Source organism: Berghia stephanieae, chromosome 1 (genome assembly GCF_034508935.2).
Source record: "Berghia stephanieae isolate SIO BIC M18660-M18661 chromosome 1, UCSD_Bste_1.3, whole genome shotgun sequence".
In the NCBI taxonomy this organism is placed as follows: Eukaryota; Metazoa; Mollusca; class Gastropoda; order Nudibranchia; family Aeolidiidae; genus Berghia; species Berghia stephanieae.
This window is the reverse complement of record NC_088360.1, coordinates 45,443,658-45,466,322: the sequence shown is the minus strand read 5'-3', so window position 1 is coordinate 45,466,322 and position 22,665 is coordinate 45,443,658. Positions and strand designations below refer to the sequence as shown.

Here is a 22,665-nt window from a genome sequence, read left to right as displayed (position 1 = left end):
GGTCGTAGAAAGGGTACTTGGCTCCATTTTCAACTTCAAATAATACTTAAACACCAGAATTTTGGTGAAATTTATATTTAAGTCAATTAATTGTCGACACCGTAGAAGAACGGTGACTAGAGATTTTTAAGTGAAAGAAGTAAACGAATGAGGAAAAATATGACAAACAAAGCAAGCATAATTAGTTCCAAGACTATTTGACTCGTCGTTTATTTAATTCATTTTTATTGTACATTCGGTCTTTCGTCTAATAATATTCTCTCCATTCCTTTCATCTAAAACAATGCCCCTTTATTTTAATTCTCTATAACTTTGCACCAATTCCTCCTTGAGATCTTCATTATCCCCAGCTTCTCCATTTTCTATTCCTTTTTGATAAAATTCATTAGACTCTAATCAAATATCTCCAACCAATGGACTAGATTCTAAGAAATCACATCATTTCCCCAGTCACAAGCATCAATCGTCACCAAAAAAAGATTGTTTCCCCCATTTTATCCTTTTCTATTCCAACATCCCTTAATCGAGGTTTCTGTCTACAAATTGACTACCGTATTTAATTGGCCATCCCCTCTCCACAATCAACCAATCGCCCGTTCCTTCTATACAACATCCGCCATTTTCCCTTGTCCCAAAGGAGTTATTCATTAATTTTCATGAATCAGGCTCTAACGCCTCCTAGCCCCCCGTGTGAATAGATTAATTAACATGTCTTGCCAGGGAAACGGGCTGGTTACAAGCCCTGCACCGCCGACACTGCTGGCAAACGGCTTTCTGGAACAATCGGAGAAACTTGTCTTTATTATGACAAACATTTTTCCGTGCCCAGACCAACGGTTATTGGACTTGGAAATGAGAGAAATAGCTGACCCTTCCTCGTTTGCTCTGCGATGCTCTTGACATCCTTTGGGATTTCGATATTGTGGAAAAGCGAGGAAATACCAGCGGTCGGTGCTAAATAAGATTCCTAGAGGTTTTGAATTAAAGATACAAGTACTTTTTTTCTTTTGTTGTATTGAGATAATCCGACCATCGTCGTTATAATGGGTTTCACCACATACCACGTGATAACGTGTCTCCAGGGAAACCAAAATGTCTGCCGAGAATTGCAAATGATGCAAATTTCAAGGTACTTTACATTTCACCACAAATCAATCAAACGATGAAAGTCTAGAAGAGACAATCGTGGAGATTGGTTTTTACATTTAACACATAAAATGTTGGGCTGTTTATATATGCGATCGAATAACCTTTAGACCACCGCGGCGTATCGGGAGAATTTTGGGAAAGAACAAAAAAGTCAGAATAATGTGGTATTTTGGCAAGAATCCCGTAGTTAAATAATTATTCTTGATTCAATCTGAGTTTATATCTGTCAGAGATTGAAATTTATTCCTGCGGTTCGCCAAGAAAAGGCCGTAAAGAAGAGATGCAAAACAATCTCCTTTTATTCTTTGCCGCATTCACCGCTATAGAAAATATTCAGACATTTATTGCGATTCTCAATTGTGTTCTTCTTTCTCCTGGCAAAGCGTAAAGGGAAATGACTGGCTTAATATTCAGGACGAAGGAATACGTAAAAGGAAATAGATTATCTTGTCGACAATGGATTATGAATATGTTTAAGCTTGAAGAATAAATAGTTATATGATTGGAAGGATCAGTGAAATGAAGTAGTCTGATAAATGACAGATTAACGACTTAACTGGAAAGACATGAATTTAAAAATTTGGCCAGAAAATTCGTCCTTCAAATGTCGATCAATTTAAATGACCCTCATCTTGGTCAAAACCCTCAAATCCGAGGCCTCACGAGGTCCAATGTTTGAGAGTTTTAGCCAAGATTAAGGTCCTTTAAATCGATCAATATTTAAAGGACGAGTTTTCCTTCCAGTTTTTTTAAAAATTATGTGTCTTTCCATGGTTCGGCAATTAGCTGGTTAATGTCTTTATTCCTATTGGTATCTATGTATGTATTTTTTTAAAATCTAACAATGGATTTGTAGTATCATAGTATGTGAGAGGAAAGTAATGAATAAAATCTAATGAAACACTGAAGGTATTATTGTAAAGTGATAAAACTTGGGCGTGTTTTGATAACATCTTATGATAAACTCACGAAACGGTGACAAAACATGACATCATAATAGTGTCGGAATCAATGTTATCTAGTCTCTATATCTATCAGGTGGTTTTGAAATTTTAAAAAGACCACTCTACTTTGCTAGTTTGTTCGGTTTTTAAAGTGTAGTCTATTCGACATAAAAACAACGGCGAAATAAAAGGATGTAACATAACACATTGGAAAAGACAATACTCAGAGAAGAAGTAAATAAAAAGATAAACAGATTAGATTATAGGATCGAATGAATGAATGGAATAAAGAGTGAAACAATGAATGTGCGAGTGAATGAATAACTGAATGAATGAGTGAATGACAAATGGATGAATACAAATGAATTGACATAACACAATGAATGAATGAACATTTATGTACCATAAAGCATTAGAAGACATTGATTTTTGTTCTTCTACTACGTTGTAGTTCCTCAGAGCCATTAAGCACATAAACCAAGAGTTTATCCCGGTTTCTATAGCGTGAAACAGACAATAGCAATTGCTTACTGTCCTTTGTATCTTCAACTAAATTGCCGTCTATCTAGTTGGACAGAAGAACAAGACGACAAAAGACTGCCTGATATCACTTGTCTTTATAAAGGTGGCAACAAAAACAACAATAGCAGAGCTTCGGAGAAAACTCGAAATACGCCTCCTTTCATCGGGCACGTGAGAGTAAACACCGACAAGGTGAGATCCATGAGCAAAAAAACGAGTCGTTAGATAGGGGAAAGATGGAATAAATGGCTGCTGTTGAGAGGGGAGAAGTGAAATGTGAATACGCGATCTGTGTGGTGGCGTGAAGACTCAATAAGATCACACAAAGAGAACACGAGATCATGTTTAATTTTAATCCACGGTCTTAACACGGTAAATTGATTCTATTCGGTTGCTATGAAATGGAATGAAAAAGTGTGTATTAAACTGTGCCATAAAAAGCAGGTAGAAAAGTACAAGAAAAAATCCATCCCAAAAATCAGCCTGCATCAGCTAGGAGGTCCGAGGTTCGATCTCCAGTCAAGCAGGCTGATTTGACGGAATGTTTTTTTTTCTTGTATTTTTCTTTCTGATTTGTCTGATAAGAGGTCTCAGGTTCGATCCAAAGCCGGGGCAGGCTGATTTCTTTGGGGTGTTTTATCTATCTTATATTTCCTTTCTGGATTGTCTGGCACTGTTTCATACACACTTTTTCAAATCTTTATCTTACACCATTGCCTGCGCTCTGAGTTGTCCCATTGATCATTTTAAATGGGAAAGATTTACACGCCTTTGGTAGAGTTTATCTATTTCATTGAGTGTGACCCCTCACCTCATAACGGTATTATGTCGGAATGATTAAGTTGTTGAAAATAGAATCTTAAGACAGAAATATTAGACTTGCATTGACCTGAGTGACATCATATACTAAAGGCGGAGACGACGATCACAGGTCTCCACTAAAGGTACATATTGATGCAATGCGTTAATGCCTGATGTCAACCGGAATCACCCATGTTGTCTTATATTTTGGTGAAAATGGAATGTGCGCGACTACTATTTTGTATGTCACAAAAATAGATTCAAAGAAAAGCCAATATACATTTTGACTATTGTAAATTAAAATAACAAAGGTTTTACTGAAAGAGGATAAAGACAAGGGAAATAATAGAAATGAAAAAAAAAAATCGAAACGAAATTAAGTGCAATCTGGCATGTGGGCGGATATTAAAATGTCACCAGTGAAGATAAATCAAAGAACAATTGAGAAGGCGTGAAGAATAATAGGCTTAAAGTGGGCACAGCATGTACAAGGAATAGAAAGGGCATCCAAGCACGCCGTCACTCCACACGTCTGTAAATAGAAACATGTAGTGAGCATGTGTGTACTTTAAATTACACGTTTGTTGTGGGTTTTTTTTTGTTGTTATTCTCTGTATTCTTTTTTCCCCCTTTTACTAAAGTAGTCCTTCAGAGTCAATAGGCCCACGGTGCCGGAGTTTATCCCGGTTTCTGTAGCGTGAAACGGACATCAGCAATAATAACAATAAATAGCATTTCTACAGTGCATAGCCATGATGATTTCGTGCCATATGCGCTTTACAGTGGCTTTTTATTACATTACATCATACATTTGTAACATTAATCTAATAATACACATACTGTCAATTGACACATATAAATCAAACCAAGTTGTACAATACAATTAAAGGCTTCATGCAAGATATTTGTCATAAAATAAATATGTTTCAATCTAGATGTAAAAATTGTGATGTTTGGTGCATCTCTTGCAGTTTTGGGGAGAGAAAACCAAACTTTAGGGCCTGAATTATAAAATGATCTCTCTCCATACGTTTTCCATCGTGGTATATAGTTTTGTGGTATCCATTTGTGAACGGGACCTGGACGGTTTGTAGATATTTCAGTAATTTCTGAGGTAAGACAGAGCTCCTGGGATATACATTTAAAACACATAGTGGCAATTTTATATTTAAATCGTTCTTCAACTGGGAACCAAGGAAGTTCATACAGTCCTAAAGGAAGAGAGTGCGCAAGTCATTTTTGTTTTGTTACACTTTTGCAGCACTGTTTTGAATTATCTAGAGTTTTGAAATTTTATCACAGGTTATGCCAAAAAAGTAGAGAATTGCAATATTCTAGTCGAGAAAGAATCAGTGTTGTTGAGAGTGTTTTAGTTGCATCAAGAGTTAGGTAATTACGGATAGATGCAATTATTTTAAGCTGATAGTTTAAATATTTACAAAGACTAGAAACCTGGTTAGAGAAAAGTACCCCTAATTATTTTACATTGTGTCATTTATATTCAGAACAACAGTGGGCTCTGCGATTTTACGCCATTTCTCTTTGAAATTTCCACAAAGCATGACCCCAGTTTTATTGTCGTTTAATTTCAACTTGTTTAAAATCATTCAGTCTATATATCTCCGATATAAATTTTTCTGTGTTTGTCACAGTTTTAGGGAGATTTGATAAGATATTTGAATTGTACATTTGCGTATCGTTGGCGTAAAAGTGAAACTGCATGTTATGCTCTGTAAAAGTTTGCGACAAGGATTGAGTGTACATAGTAAATAAAACAGGACCAAGTACAGAGCCTTGGGGTACTCCATATAAAAAGGGATTTCTCTGAAAAAGCAATAATTTATTTTGACAGCTATTTTTATGTTACTTAGACACGATTTAAACCAGGCCAGGGTACTGCCTCGGATAACGAAGGTGGTTCTAGTCTGTTAAATAAAATTATATGGTCCATGGTATCTAATGTCGCCGAGAAGTCTAACATATATGTAGACAAACTTTCTTATCATCAACATGGTCCAAAGGACCGATTATTTACTTTCAAAGGGCAGTTTCAGCACTGTGATGGACTTTGTAAGCTGATTGTGTAGCTACATTTAAGTCATTAAAATCGATATGACGCAAAATCGAAACAAGGCAATTGTTTCCAAAAATTTAAAGATAAAAGATAGATTAGAAACGGGTCTGTAATTTCTCAATTATTTTTATCAAGTCATGTTTTTTTTTTTTAAAGCTGTCTAACTATGGCTTTTTGTACAGACTAGGAAATACACTCAGACGGAGAGAGACGGTTTGCAATTTTTGTAATAGGTAAGTCGAGGACATCAGTATTGATGGATTTAAGAAGATAGGTGGGCAGAGGATCTCAATAGTATTGCTTTGAAGGACTGGCCAGAATGATTATTCGTACTTCTTCCGGCGTGGTTGGTTCCAGAAAAACGAGTATGTTTCCAGAGAAGGGATCATCCGTAGGTTGAGATGTTTGGTCAAAAGATGCTCGGATTTTAAAGGTTTTATTGGTGAAGAAATTGGAGAGATGTTCACAACTGACACCTGGTTCCGATTCTGAGATGCTGGTGGATCCTTGGCAGCCCATTAATTCCTTTGTTATTGAATAAAGATCCTAACACGTGCGTACATTTGCAAATTTTGCTGCGTGAAATTGTTGTTTGGAAGCCTCGACGGTCTTGTTATAATTTTTTTTGCATCTGATAAAGATATCGTTATGCACGTGTAGCCCAGAAGAATGTCATTTCCGTTCCCCTCGACGTAAACGTCGATCTGAAATTTTTTTAGTAGTGTTCTAATTGTTTTATTCTGTTGTTGAAGAAGGGTTTTGAGCCAGAAACGTTCCGTGTTTAGTATTTCTTTTTTTCTTCTTCCTTTTTAAAAATCTGTTATTATAATTTTTATTTTTTAAAGAATACATTATTCTACGTCATAATATTATTACAGTAATGGCTTGATTGCTCGGAATTGTTTTCGACAATCCGAACAGGATCCGGGATTTTGGGGGATTTTTTTTTTCGCTTATACTATCTTTACACGATAAATGATGACATGATAGCCGAGACAGCTTTCTAGGAAATCCGGAAACATTATCAAGACGTTGATTGCAGCCCTATCTCGTAGGCCTAGTCTAATTGAGTGGATGGAATAGAGAATAAACACATGAAGTAGGCAGAAAAAAGTCAAACGACAATAATGGAGAATACAAACTTTTTGCGATGATAAGAATCGAACACCCGGACCTAACTAACCGATGCTTTGCGTTTAGGTAAAATACTATAACATCCGTCAGTCGGATATAATGGGAAATAGAAGAGAGAGGATGGATCATCTCTATTAATATTTAGACTAGAAAATAAGATTACTCGGACACCAGAAGACGACTTATGTATCCAGCCCTTTGGAAGTGTGGTTTTACGCTTCCAATAAAATAGGAACCTGTTTTATGACATCTCACTTTTCTTGCCTATTTAGTGAACACTAATCACTAAAATGGAACGAAATTGACGTCACTTATCTCTTTGTTATGGTTTTCAGCCAGCCACGATTATGAGTAGTCCTCACTTAATTGCATTAATAGGACTATAAAATTTAAGGTTTACACGTAGATAGTTCTATTCACATCACTGCCATAAGATATTTATTTTTCTATCGTCCTTTGACACTTCCATAACATTTTATTTCTTCTTGTCACTGATGTAAATGCCTGCTCCACTAACTTTTCTTATGGAATGGATAGACATGCGACTAACTGAAAAGAATCGGGATGATCACGTCCGAGGTCAAAAGTTTTCGGAAAATACCAAAAGAGCGGAGATAGTAATTTTGCCAGCATACCAAAAGAGCGGAGGGTTACTGTAAACTCTTTAAAAAAACCAGTGGGGTTTGAAAAGTTCGTAGCTGTTTCAGGATCATTGCTTAGTACTTACGATCTTTCTTAATTGTCGGGGAGTGTGCTTGAAAAATATGTAGTGATTTAGAAGCATGTGAGTTTATAAGTGTGTGAGTTTAGTGTGTTTCTCGTCCGTGTGCTTGAAAAAACATGTACGAGAAGAAACGTGTAGTTGATTTAGTGGTGTTTTATTGATAATTTCGGATCTTTCGTGCTTATTAGCTAACATAGCTATCTTGTTAGGACACCGCGAGTTATTAGTGTGTGTGTGTGTAGTTTGATTTCCAAACTCTATATTATAAGATAATTTCGGGCTTCCATTCTTTCTTCAACTCATCTGTATGGACACGTTAAAAATATCAAAGACCCAAAAAGGAGCTGACTGCGTTGTCCTAAATAACTACACTTATCGGTTGGACTATGCTACAAGTCATGGGGACAAGTACTGGCGATGCACAGTTAAAGGCTGCAAATCAAGAGTAAAGACAGACGGACAAGTAACCACAACGCTGACAGCTGTAACAAATCACAATCATGACAGAGACTACAGAACTACAGAAAAGACGATACTTCGAGCTGCTGTAAAACGTCGGGCCGAAGCTGATGTGTCAGAAAGACCAGCAAAAATCATGAAATCAGAACTTCTCCAAATGGAAGAGGCGAACCTGGTTCATAAAGACATCATCAACGTAAGAAGATCTATCTACAGGCAGAGACGAAAACAATTGCCAAAACTGCCGAAAACACGAGACGTCATTGTAAAAGCGTGCAACTTCCATCTGGGACAGGCTCTTCACAGGAAAATCCAGCAGCTGGGACTCGGAAATGAGTTTCAAACAAAAAATGAGGTTGGCAAGTGGCTGACCTACACTTTTGGACTTTCGTCTTTGGATCCGTCGGAGGTTGAGGACAGTTTCGCCATGGACCTCATGAGTTGCCAACCAGACGACACCAAGTTGATCCACTACTCCGATTATCTGCTACAAACATACATACTACCTTCAAGTCCTTTTCCACCTCCACTGTGGGCCTCTGTTCCCAAAGGCCAGAAAAGAACGAACAACGCAGCAGAGTCTTTCCACTCGATGCTGAACAAGGAGTTCTATGCCCCCCACCCGAACGTGTTCTTGCTCACTGACGCCCTAATCAAATTCCAGGCCACGACATATATCAAGATGAGATCAAAAGCAGAATCGAAAAAACAGCCCAAAGACCAGAAAGTTGCACAGCTCGTTAGTGAGAAAAAAACAGGCCAAAGATCCAGATTTGAGTTTGTGAAGGCAATGAGTTTTATCAACAGACCCTTGTAAATAGTTTCCCTTGCAAGATTTTACCAATTTTTAACCTACACTCAGCTCAAATAAAAATCCTAATGCAGCCTCACAGCGGTAAAAGATATCGTTGTGTGTTGGTCCCAAGCCCATAAAATGCAGAGGGGGATTTTTCCACACACTAGGCAAACAAATAACAATAAATAAAAATAAGGTTTACAGTAATCTTGTACATTTCTTTGATATCGGGCGCCGCACCTGTGCCCACTCCCTCCGCTCTTTTGGTACGTGTTTTTCCGCTCTTATGGTATGCCTCTCCGCTCTTTTGGTAGACATCCAAAGTTTTAATCCCCGTGATTGCGGCGCATAGTTAAGTCCTTGAGAAGGCTTTTTACTCATATTATTTCATCCTACTCAGATATAAAATAGGTACTTGACCGTTTAAAAAACAATAACAAAAAGCTGAGTTCTATCTATAAACATTAAAGATTAGTGATGAATACAAATGACTTTAGTTTAGTTAATTCTTTATGTTGTTAGACGATTAATTTTCACCTTAGTCCCTCTAACGTGGCCTTCCTTAACGTTAACTTATCGTCTGACACTTGTCCTACTAAGACTTGTATTTTGACGCCATTTTTTAAGGTTTGTACAATGCCGAGCGAGTTGTAGTAGTACTCAAGGAAATAACTGATCCCATAAATTAATTGAACCATTGAATACACATCGATTTGCTTTCTTTTGCTGGTCTGGCTTTGTGTTTTGACATATTATTTTGGTCAGTGTCAGGCGATGAGTTTACGAAGATTGCGCTCTAAGAGACGAACCGTTTAGGGTTAAATGTAGTTTTCTTTATAGTACATAATCTTGGCGGCAGAGCAAGTCAGTAGTTTATCGTCTAAACACGTACAATAGAACTTGGATACAAGGAGGAATTGTGGGAGCAGCAAAAATACCCTTTGTAGCCGAGTCCCGTTGCAACCTGGCCGTTATACGCGAGCTGCACTGTACTTTGTGTTTTGATTAGAATTATAAAACTGGAGAGGTACCGGAAATAAAACGCTTCAAAATTTGCGCCATAAGCGGTGAACTGCAATGATTGTACCTATTTTCGAACCTATTTTACAAATGAAGAATAATGAATATCAATAATAGTTTTTAATAAACTGTCTTTTGATGAGATTGTAAAATATGTTAGGAAAGGAAAGCGCCAATCTCATGAGACGTTTATATACGTTCAGCCTGTGAATCACCTGACACGAACTTAGTTCCAAAATTAGATATCAGATATACGTATCACGACTTAGAGACAAACACATTTAGAAACAGATTTGTTGCTTAAAGACAATAATATGTTATAAAGAACGCTTATCTGAAATCTTTGATGTCTCATTGGTTTCCAGACTTGTTATAAAAACCAAGGTACATTTGGGCCATTTATCTAAATATTTTGTCTCGCGTGTTTACATAAAACAATAAATCTATTGACTCAATGAATATTGCCAGCGTTGATCAATGCGATACCGTTTCAGTACACAGCCCTAGGGGGACTCAAACCCTTGGACCTCTCCAGCACTCACGTGCACTTGCCTCACATCTGTGATACCAGCTGAGGCACGTGCGAAAGTAGAAATGACTGAAGACGCTTTGAAAGCTTGGGTTGGCTGTGAGGGACAAACTTGAGAGCTGAGAAAACAAAATTTGAATGCAGTTAAAGACGCTGAAAGGGATCATGGCAGATTTGGATTGGGAAGGGGTTATTCAAAATTATGGTGATTCACGCCAGCAAAGATTTTTATGTGTTTCTAAAAATAAATAAATAAATAAAAAAATAAATAATAATAATGATAATATAATAATAATAATAATAATAATAATAATAATAATAATAATAATAATAATAATAATTATTATTAATATTATTATTGTTATTATTATTATTATTATTATTATTATTATTATTATTATTATTATTATTATTATTATTATTATTTTTATTATTATTATTAATAATAATAATAATAATAATAATAATAATGATGATAATAATAATAATAATAGTAATAATAATAATAATAATAATAATAATAATAATAATAATAATAATAATAATAATTAATATATTATTATTATTATTATTATTATTATTATTATTATTATTATTATTATTATTATTATTATTATCATTATTATTATTTATTTATTTATTTATTTATTTATTTTTAGAAACACATAAAAATCTTTGCTGGCGTGAATCACCATAATTTTGAATAACCCCTTCCCAATCCAAATCTGCCATGATCCCTTTCAGCGTCTTTAACTGCATTCAAATTTTGTTTTCTCAGCTCTCAAGTTTGTCCCTCACATAACTTATGTAATTAATATCCAAAGCATATTATGATATATATATATATATATATATATATATATATATATATATATATATATATATATATAAAGAGGTCGCTCAGAACCTTTAGGCCCATAGAGCCGGAGTTTATCCCGGTTTCTATAAAATGAAACGGACAATAGCAATTGCTTGTTACCCTTTGGATAGGACTCTAATCGATTGCAAAGTACTGTCCGCCAGATCTAGCAGACCCAGCTGCCCAATCACTGTTGGGAGGACATGGGGGTCAGTCATAAAAAAACTCGACTGCACCCGGTATCGATCTCGGTCCCTTTGCGATGAAGCGAGTGTTCTACCAACTGAGCTATCATTATTATAAATGATACCCTATATTATGATAATATATGTTATATATATATTATTGTAATATGGCTCCTCTCGTATTTGGGCCAGACAACTCGTAATTAAAATATCGATCGGTCATTTAAGAAGTCCCAGGTATTAGGGTTTTTGACCAAAATGAAGCCTATTTTAATCGATCATTATTTGATGGACGGCTTGAGAGGTTATTTTTTGACAAGACAAGTGTCATTTCAATTGATCAAATTTTGAAGGACGAGTCTTCTGGCCAAATTTTAGAAATGTACTTTTTTCCAGATTGTAACAGAATAGAGAGTGCGCATTACGAAAGAAACCTCAAAAAGTTATGTTTATGAGCTATTTATTGTTGTACACCTCAAATTAGTATTATAACGGGAAGGGGGTGGGGATACTAAATATCGAAAAGAGTATAATTAAAAAAAAAAAGTGAAATTCCCTTGGAATAGACCGTAGAGAATATTGGAATAACCCAGGCGTCAGCCGCAGTGCAGAGCCGCAAATTGAACTAGGGCGAGGTGACTGGTCACTTGGCCACACAGGGTAGCGGTGGGTGATCGAACACGTTGCCACACTTATCAGAAGTAAAACGATTTAAAATATAAAATTTAATCGTTTTGGCATTTAAGAAACCATATTCATTATCCTTTAAAAAACACACCAACACACCAAATTCTCATTCTTTTGAACGTATTATCAATGTTCTAAATTTATTATAAAGATCTGAAAAAGTGTGTATGAAACAGGGCAGACAAATCTTTGTTTCAGACATACTTTTCTGATCATTATCTTACACCAGTTCCTGCTCCCTAATGTGCACCTTTATTTATTGAATACCAACATAATACTATTTTAAAGCGGTGGGTCACATTTGACCTTATAAAACCGTAATAAAAATGTGACCAGGCCTCTCAATTTGGTATTATGTGCCATGTGGCGCTACTCGGGTGTCAAAATGTGAATTTTAACTTTAAATGATCTAAAACATAACGTCTTAATCTTTGATTTTTTAAAAATCCTACATTTTTCCCTTAAAAATAAAGCCATAAATCCAACTCAAATCATATATTTTGGCTATAAATCTAATTTTCATTTTAATCGCCCCACACAGCACCCTTTTGAGGCATTGGGTCATAAATGATATAGGCACTGAATAGGCTAAAGATAATTCAAATTGAAGCCCCAAACTTGAAATTTTTGTTCTTGTTGACAAGATGAGGGTCACTTTAATGTTTCTGGCCAACATAAAAAAGTGTAATCTGTTCAGAGTCCAACAGAACTGGATTTTTAAACTTAAATTCTCGGGGATGGGATGAACAATTTATACAAGAGACTTACCATAAAAACGTATTTTCCACGTTGCTGACTCATACCTGGACCTACGCAAATAATATGCTGCTGCTGAGAGTCAGCAAAGTCGATAAGGTATTCACAGGAAATATTTCATGATAACATTATTATCACAAATAAAATGATTGGCGGTATGTTCAAAATTAGAAATTAAGCGCTACCTTCTAAGCCTCAGACTTCGAATTCTTTGGAGAGAATATAATATTGAAGAAATCAACAAATTATCCGCATTCGAATAACAAGTCCAAGATAAGGTTATTAAAAAACAAATTACTTAACTATTCAAAATTAATCTCGCCAAAGCGAACTTGATTTTACAACCCCCCCCCCCCCCCCACTCAAAAAAACAACAAAAAAACAAAAAACCCAGTCCCCAAAGAAAACAAGACACAAACAAACAATATAAAAATCACGTTATAAGTAAATAAATAAATATTAACATTTATATAGGGCATTTCTATGGATTTATCATGATCATTGCGCTTCACAAAGTTTATTTATTTCCCAAGCAGACCATATATGGAACCTTATTTCCATTTTATACAGAGCCAATCGCCTATTTGGCGTCCTATTTGTACCAACACTCTTACAATATCCGTCACTAGCTATAGCCGGCTACTTGCTCACACACGAGTCGGTGGGCTAATTTGTTTAATGTGCCTTACCCAAGGATAATGTAAATTTTGCTGCTCGAAGATCGAAGAAATAAATAACAATGTGAAATTGTTTTCGTATATTAAATTGAAGCTTACATCCAATTTCACATTGTTATTTACCCAAGGATAAATAATCGGGACCAGAATTATTCACGGCCAATGTCAACCATCCGGTTACTGACCGAACAGCCAAGCCACCGAGCCTTATGATAATCTTCAATAAGTTGGTATTTCCCGTAGTTAATACATATGAAATAAAATAAAACAAACCTTAAGCAGGGCACATAAAACATAGAGTGAGACAATGCAATCCGGCACAAGTTGTATTGCCAGAAACTTTTTTTTAACGAAATAGACGGGGATGTTACGAGTTCAAACATCAGCTTCCTGTTGGGGGAGCGGAGAGAGATTCATTCTCTGCAATTAAATCAATAGAATGAATAACGTTTAAGTCACTCTGCTCACTACAGTCCCTCTAACAGACTAAAAACGTTAAAGGTTACACATAGTTTAGTTCAGTTGATGCGATTTATCTGGTGGACAGAATAGGTGACTATTTTACCAGCATGCAAATCATTAATACCTGCATCAGAATTATAATTAGTATTATCATTACAATTATTATTATCATCATCATCATCATCATCATCATCATCATCATCATCATCATCATCATCATCATCAGCAGCAGCAGCAGCAGCAGCATCATTATTATTATTATTATTATTATTATTATTATCATCATCATCATCATCATCATCATCATCATCATCATCATCATAATCATCATTATTTACATTTGAAAGATAAATCCTTTTGTCATATCTTTCCCAAACACGATACTATTGGTTAGATTGACCCAATTATCAGTATATAAGGGCCTTGTTGCTTGGCAATTTCAAAAGTAAACCACCGAGCAGTACCTGATTGGTTTCACAGTTCAGGAAAAATGACGAATCAAATACCACGAGCTATCACTGTTATATTTTTCTTGTTTTTGGTGGAGAATTGTAAGTATCATTTATTTATTCTTGTGTATAAATATTTTTTTCACTCACAGATTCCTTCAGTTTGCCGACTCTCTCATAACGTTTAAAAGGAATGGTTTACGAATATCGATTCCGGGCCATTTGGTGAAAATTGTATTATTAATTGAGCTTTTATATAGTGCTATATCCACTAAACGTGCTCAAAGCGCTTTACAATTATTCCCTGTCCAACAGCAACACTTAACATGTTGGACACGACATAACGCCTGTCAGGCGATTATACATTTTTTTTGTCGGAGGGAGACAACGCTGTTAACGGCAGGTACTAATTTTACACCTGAAGGTGACGAAAGAGCTGTTTCGAAGGACTCGACTACGTGCCAAGCAAGGCTCGAACGCAGGACCTTCAGATCCGAAAGCGAGAATCATACCACAAAACCACATAGCCGCACAATGGTCGTCCAATCTTCAAAACAAGCACGTACTTGATGACAGGAAAAAAACCTAACTATTGTTTATTTAACAGGATATTTTTTTTCTAAAAATAGTATTTTGATAAAATCAATCATAACATTTGATATTTTCTTTTTTTTTTTTTTAATCGTTTAGTTTTTAAATCTCACTCAATATTCCATATATATTCGATTCTTCTTCTTTTTCATCGTCTTCTTCTTCAATGTCAAGTTTTATAAAGTTATGGAAATAAAAAGTAATCTATTCACTGAAGATATTTATTTTAAGCAAAAATTTCATAATCATAATCATTAAGGATTGCACGTAGGCCAAAAGACCTTTAAATACCCTGTTGGTTTTGTAACTATAAATATATTATCGTTAATACAAACAAAGGGAAAGATAAAATTGATGCATTGATATCATATTATGTCCATGTATTCTGCTATGCGGTTAGGTAATTTAATCAAAACATTCTGCCAATCGGATATAAAGAACCAATAACACAAAACTGTGCGTAATCTTGAACGTTTATGGATGTTGTGCGTTTAGTTATAAAACTCATAACAATCGCCAGCCGCATACAACGTACCAACACACAAAACAATGGGTAACCCGAAACGTTTATTGTCTGATTAATACACTTAAGTGATAATAATATCATTTTATATCACATGAATTTAAATAGAGATATTTTATACTAACGGATATTGTCTATGACATTTACGGATTAGCTATTTAATTCTCAATAACATCAATGCATGAAAAATATACAGAGCATTTAAAGGTTTTTAGAACCTATCAGCTCTTAAACGATACGATACGATAGGATATAATAATAATAATAATAATAATAAATAATAATAATAATAATAATAATAATAATAATAATAATAATAATAATATAATAATAAAATAATATAATAATAATAATAATAATAATAATAATAATAATAATAATAATAATAATAATAATAATAATAATAATAATAATAATATAATAATAATAATATGATAATAATGATAATAATAATAATAATAATAATAATAATAATAATAAAAATAATAATAATAATAATAATAATAATTATTATTATTATTATTATTATTATTATTATTATTATTATTATATATATATATATATAATAATTAATATTATATATATAATATATATATATATATATATATATATATATATATATATATATATATATATAATATGGGTGGCTAAAATCAAAATAACACAGCTGAGTGATGTCAATTTAGTTCTATCTATAGATGGTATGCTCTTGGATAAGAAGCTCATAACATTGCCATCCGGAAGTATAACGGACCAACACACAAAACTGTGTGTACCCATGAACGCTTATAGTCAGGTTAATACAGTTAAGTGAGCATTACTCATAAACGCGGATGGCAAAAAAAACAATAATAAAGACCTGTGTGACGTCATCTTCGAACTATCTATAGTCCGATTGACATAATTTAATGAGAAAAAAACTTGGTCGTATTCTGACGTAACATAGGTTTGAAAGATTTTGACATGTTGAGGGTTATCTTAATCGATCAATATTATAAGTAAACGTTTTGCGGCCAAAATGAACACATAAAAAACCCAAAACAAACGAAACGGACAGAGTTTTGCAGAATTGGCCATGTTTTGAACTAGCTATAAATTTACTCCCCATGCTTTGTTTCTGTCTTTTCAGCTCACTGTGCGAACATGAAAATAAGTCCGAATAACCCAACCGAGACTCTGGACACGAGCGTCCATTTCTCATGCACCCCCGGAAAGGACGTTGACCATTACAGTGAGATATACGTTATTGACATCATAAAAAATAATAAAGATCAAATCGCTGTTCTTAAAAAGACTGGAATCTCATTCAAGTATGACAAGGTTCAGAAAAGATTTGAAGGTGTCGGTGAGCTCAATGGCGATGTGACTAAAGCGTATCTGAATTTGACGCTGCTAATGCCCAGAGTTGAAGATGCTGGGTATTACACTTGTGTTATTTCCTACATGAACAACGATGGCCTTCTTAAACAAGACGAATCCTCTGCTAGACTCGTCGTGAAAAAAATGGACAAAACGAACACAAAATATTTAGAAACTGTCGTCAATTCCCTGGTGAGGCGAGTGGAGGATTTAGAGGCTGTGAAAAAGGAGAAGGACATGAAAGTGGATCATTTGTTGACTAAATTAAATGCTCTTGAGAAGAAATTAAACTTTCAATCGATGTTTTCAGCCACGTTTAAAGAAAAGACGAAGACTCTGCTATCTTCTAAAAAAGTTATTATATTCGATGACATTCTACAACAAAAAGGCAAAGGATATGACAAATCGACTGGTGTCTACACAGCCCCCAAATCAGGCATGTATTCCTTCAGTCTGGCCATAGGTACGTGGTCCCCTACCAACAAATTGACTGATGTAGAATTGACAGTTAACGGACGAACCTTGACAACTCTTCAAACCACAAATTATAACCAAAGTAAAGAAGGGTATCAAGATCAAGCAGGGATAAGCTTGGTGACTCTTTTACGCGCTGGGGATAAGGTGAAAGCTGTCACCAGTGGTACAACGACTAATCAAGAATATTTGATAGGGCTGTTGAGTTTATTCAGTGGCTATCTTGTCAAAGAATGACTATGGCTCTGGCCATGATCTCATTTGTGGTAATATCACCACCGACAATATCTGCAACAAGTTTTAATTTTAAAATAAAAAAGTGATATAATGATGCGATGCATGTTATTAATGATAATGATTTTTGTGGACAGAATGTATAAAGATATTGATAACGCTGCTGCTGCTGCTGTTGCTGATGCTGCTGCTGTTGTTGTTGTTGCTGCTGCTTCTGATGATGATGATGATGATGATGATGATGATGATGATGATGATGATGATGATGATGATGATGCTGATGATGATGATGGTGATTTCGACTATTGTAGTGGTGGAGGTGGTGTTGGGCACGACGAGGAAGAGTAAGATGGCAATGATGATGATGATGATGATGATGATGATGATGATGATGATGATGATGATGATGATGCTGATGATGATGATGGTGATTTCGACTATTGTAGTGGTGGAGGTGGTGTTGGGCACGACGAGGAAGAGTAAGATGGCAATGATGATGATGATGATGATGATGATGATGATGATGATGATGATGATGATAATGATGATGATGATGATGATGATGATGATGATGATGATGATGATGATGATGGGGATGATGGTTATGACAATATTGAGAGCTACCATTTTTAATATTATGATGTTAATTAAAAAGAGATATCAAATTCTGTGTCACTCTTTAAAATAAAAATTCGTATTGAAAAATACGGTCGCTTTACATCTTAAAATTTACTTAATAATAAGGATTGCCCATCGCCTGTCACTTTACTACTGCTTTTTATCTTGACATTATCTTAAATATTTATATCATAAGGTCCATTGTAGTAAAATTTGTTCTGAATTTCTTCCTTCTTTATTGCATTTGTAGACAATCCGTTTTGATGTTGTTTTTTTTATGTGCGATATATTATTGTCTATTTGTACATCAACATTTAAATATCTTTTTTTTTTCATGAAACAATAATTGCATAGAGGTCTAGTCCAATTTGATTATTCAACAGGGTGTATGTCAATTTAAATGATTTATAATCCTTTAAAAATTGTGATATGTTATACAAAGTTTCAATTTCATCATAGAATTTATCAGAAACAATTCATTAATAGGGAATGAGATTAGCGGAGGAGTAGCGTCCCTTGATTGGACGTCACCCATAGTCTGTGACGTCACCGGCGGAAAGGTTATTAGAGAGAGAACGTCATGTTGGTTGTGCGCATGCGTCGCTCGTCCTCAGTAATTTATCTTTTTTTTTCCTCTTTGTATCGGTTTATCTCACTTCCATTAGATAATCAATAAATTGTAATTTTACCTTTAATTATTGGGATAAAATGTCAAATGCTAATGTTGCATTAATAAAATTATAGAAATATTGGAATCGTTGTTTTTATCAGTTTGAGCAGCTAAGCGCTTTGAGGCTTCGGCTTCGCTATAAAAGAACACTTTATTATTGAACCATTTACAAAATGTTGAGTATAGAACAGTACGGGAAAAGTGGAATGAAAGATGTCTATGATATAGGAAAAATATATATATTTTAAAAAAAAGAACTAACGTGGGTATCGAACCTCAAACCTCCTAATTACCGATCAGACGTGCTGCCACCAGAAGAAATATACTTGATATTTTTCTCTCTGCTTTGTATGGCTCTGTTTCATACACACCTTTTTTAGGTCTTCATCTTGCACCAGAACCTGCTCCCTAATTTGTTACGATGAGGAAATAACGATAATAATAATAAATGGCATTTATATAGCGCTTTACCCCGTTGTCACAGGCTCTAAGCGCTTTACAGTGATATAAAACAAAACATATTACAGTGAGACAAGTGTGAAGGAAACGTGATACGAATTCAATTTAACAACAACAAAATATGAAAATAATATTGCAACATTATGACGTAAAAAGATAAAACTTTAAGCGAGATTTGAACGTTGTCAACGATGATCGTCCAAAATCGTTCTTTATATGAAATAAATCGCTAACAGAGGAATACAGTTAATCAAAATGTTTGTTCTATTAATTGAAACGATAGTTTCAAATGGGTAAAATTAAAGTTGATATTTTAAAAGAATTTGGTCGCTTCCATCCGATCTTTTTATTAGTACTTGATAAAATCGCATCAGTCCGTGCTTACCTAGATAATATATGATCTTCAAAAACAAATAGTATTCCAAAGTAAAAATCCATGCCCAGCAAACCATTAATAGTTTCTCTCTCTCTCTCTCTCTCTCTCTCTCTCTCTCTCTCTCTCTCTCTCTCTCTCTCTCTCTCTCTCTCTCTCTCTCTCTCTCTCTCCCTCTCTCTCTCTCTCTCGCTCTCTCTCTCGCTCTCTCTCTATCTATCTATCTATCTATCTATCTATCTATCTATCTATCTATCTCTCCTCTCTCTACTGTAACTATCTCTCCATTTCTACCTGTTTATTTGTATGCTTTTATGTCATTGTGAAGTTTTGAATAAAACTTAAGTCAATTATACGACTTTATTTCTTTAATTTCTTTAAATCAATCACTTTGCTGATTTATGTCTCATGTTTTTCTATCAAAATGTTTATGTTCTCTCTCTCTCTCTCTCTCTCTCTCTCTCTCCTCTCTCTCTTTCTCTTATATTATATATTATTATATATATATATATATATTAAACCAGTTAACTGCCGTATTTAGTTAAAACTAGCATTTAAAAATTTGGCCAGAAAACTCATTCTTCAAATATCGATCGATTGAAATTCGCAAAGTTCCAAGTTTTAGAGTTATTGCCAACATGAGGGTCATTTCAATCGATCAGTATTTGAAGAATTAATTTCCTGGCCAACTTTTTACATACGAGTTTTTTTTCCAGCAGAGTACGGTATTTAACTAGTTAAACACAAGTCTCGAATTTTGAGCTCATCCGATCGCCTCATTATCATCGCTTTCATGGATAGCTGTGGGCGTCTTTGGGAAAGACGCCAATTAGAGCACCAGGGATACCTCCAATGTTTTCGCATCACGGCCCAAAGAGGATCCACAGTTTAGGGTATCCCGCCAATTCCCCGGTAAACGTTAGCCCTGGCGAGTCCTGGTGTTGGTGGTTTAATGTTTCTTTACAAAAGACCACGCCAGCGGGCATTTTTAGGTCGAAGCTACTGAAAGCGGGTTATAGTGGGAATTATTTTGGAAAAAATAAACGAATCAAGAATGATGAGTAAAGAAAAGTGAGCGTGTGACATGGAGACTATAATAATAAAGAGAAAGCTAAAATAAATTATTTTGCATACCTGATCCTGATAGCATCGCATAATGAAATTGTAACCAGTCGTCTTGATATGGTTTTATGACAAGATGAGCAAGTAATGCATGAAATAGTATTTATTATTCTCCACCATCACGAGGTAAACGTATAACCAGGTTTTCATTTGTGTGTTTGTGTGTGTGTGTGTGTGTGTGTGTGTGAGGGGGGGGGGGGGGGTCTCAATAGCTCAGTTGGTAGAGCACTCGATTCACATGCAAAGGGACGAAGATCAATCTCGGATTTTATCTGCCCCCCCCCCCCCCCCTCCGCGGTCCACCCAGTCGTGATTGGGTAGCTGGGTCTGTCTGATCAGGCGGAAAGTACTTTGCGATAGACTAGCGTCCTATCCAAAGGTAGCAAACAATTGCTATTGATCGTTTAACGCTATAGAAACCGGGATAAACTGCAGGTTCATGGGGCGAATCGCTCTAAAGGTTACTTATTTTTCATTTTTGTGGCGATATATTTAATTTCTGGCACCTAATTCATCCCCACATAAAATCGCTTTCAATAAATGGTACGTTACATTTCACATTATGCAACTGACAACTTTGGAATTGAGAATAAGTTTCCCCAAATGTTTTCATAAAGAATCTGAGGGTAAATCATTTCAAAATTGACTTTCAATATTTATATATTATGTGAGTGACACTTGGTGGCTAAGCAGACGGTGTCTCGCTCGTCTTGTCACAAAAGTCAAGCAAATTTAAGCGTGATCGATGGGAAGATGGGTGACGGTGATCGTGAAAAATTCTGGTCCAGATGTTGTGTCATTGAGAAGGCACTTCACACACTTTACTTACCTCATGTGTCAACGAGTGCTGTCTACAGGTTTAGACTGATGTTGTAAGAGTGTTAGTACAAAAAGGACATCAAACAGGCGACTGTTATCGCATGAGTTGGAAATATGGTTCTATGTGGCCGGTTGGGGGAATAAATAAAACATTGCGAAGAACATTGAGCATTGTTATTCCGGGGAAATGCCCTATGTAAATATTCATACTTATTATTTTTTTAATATGAAAAAAATCCTTTACACTCCGAGACCAGGGTATTGTAATGCATTCATCCATCCATCAATGGGCATGCGTAACGTCACTACAAGACAAAACATGGTCGTAATTCATAAACTGTTCATAAACACACATAATATTACAGTGAATGATATAATCAGTCGGATTGTGAAAAGGTTTGAACTGAGATATTGCCAAGTTTAGTTAGAAGGTTAATTTAAAAAAAAAATCAAAAATGAGTTTTTATCATAAATGATTAAATCAACCCTTTTTGTACATCTTCAGGAAATATCAAAGATTAATTTCACTTCTAAATATTTTTTACAGCTATTCAAGTTGAAAAAGTATGAAATTTGAGAAAAGTTGCCGATACCTTTCCCATATATCTGACCATAACTTCATGAAAAATCACTTCAAATAAAGATTAAAATGCTCTGGTGAACATATTCTCTCAGCAAATGCAAAAATAAAAAAATATGCAAATCCAAAATTTTCACCTTTTGACTAATTATGTCATGCACTGACACGAGGTATAGCATAGTTTAAAATAACTATCACCATAGTAACACACTCTCATTGCACAGAATACCGCCCGATAATTAGTAGCTTTTAAAACTGACCTTTATCATTTACAAGGGCTTCTATTTTTTCTAGTTGTTTTTAATAGAGATAAAGAGGCTGGGAGCAAAAAAGGAAACAAAGACTGGCAAATTGAGTCCTTTAGTATTGGACTTTTTTCGAGTTTGCAGGAGCAAGTATTTTAGGCGTACAGACAGCTCTCAAGAGCAAGCCAAAACTATGTTTTAATTAGGTGGGAAGGAGCGAAAAGTTAACAAAAGACTTTAACCAACAGATCATTGAGGAGGGTTCACATGTTATTTGATACAAATAGAAACGAGGGCAAACGGTTTAGTCATCTGCACCCATGTGAAACATTCAAAGAGAAGTGAAGAATATTAAAGTGAAAGTTAAGGGT

At 35.0% G+C, this 22,665-nt stretch overlaps 2 protein-coding genes across 3 annotated transcripts in view; both read left to right on the top strand.

The window, feature by feature from the left end:
- LOC144975924 (uncharacterized) overlaps window positions 1–22,665 on the top strand; it is a 437,885-nt gene that overhangs the window by 66,948 nt on the left and 348,272 nt on the right. The gene's annotated exons all lie outside the window — the stretch shown is intronic.
- LOC144964026 (uncharacterized) lies at window positions 14,226–19,883 on the top strand. The gene is made up of 2 exons (XM_078897973.1): window positions 14,226–14,329; window positions 16,471–19,883. The coding sequence occupies exons 1-2, from the start codon at window positions 14,269–14,271 to the stop codon at window positions 17,409–17,411; spliced, it is 1,002 nt and encodes a 333-aa protein (XP_078754099.1). The 5' UTR covers window positions 14,226–14,268; the 3' UTR covers window positions 17,412–19,883.

Bases quoted from the DNA above. Each gene is read 5' to 3' on its own strand.
- LOC144964026 (XM_078897973.1), top strand. From the start codon at position 14,269: ATGACGAATCAAATACCACGAGCTATCACTGTTATATTTTTCTTGTTT. The intron at 14,330-16,470 runs GTAAGTATCATT...CTGTCTTTTCAG, and splicing joins CTTGTTTTTGGTGGAGAATT to CTCACTGTGCGAACATGAAA.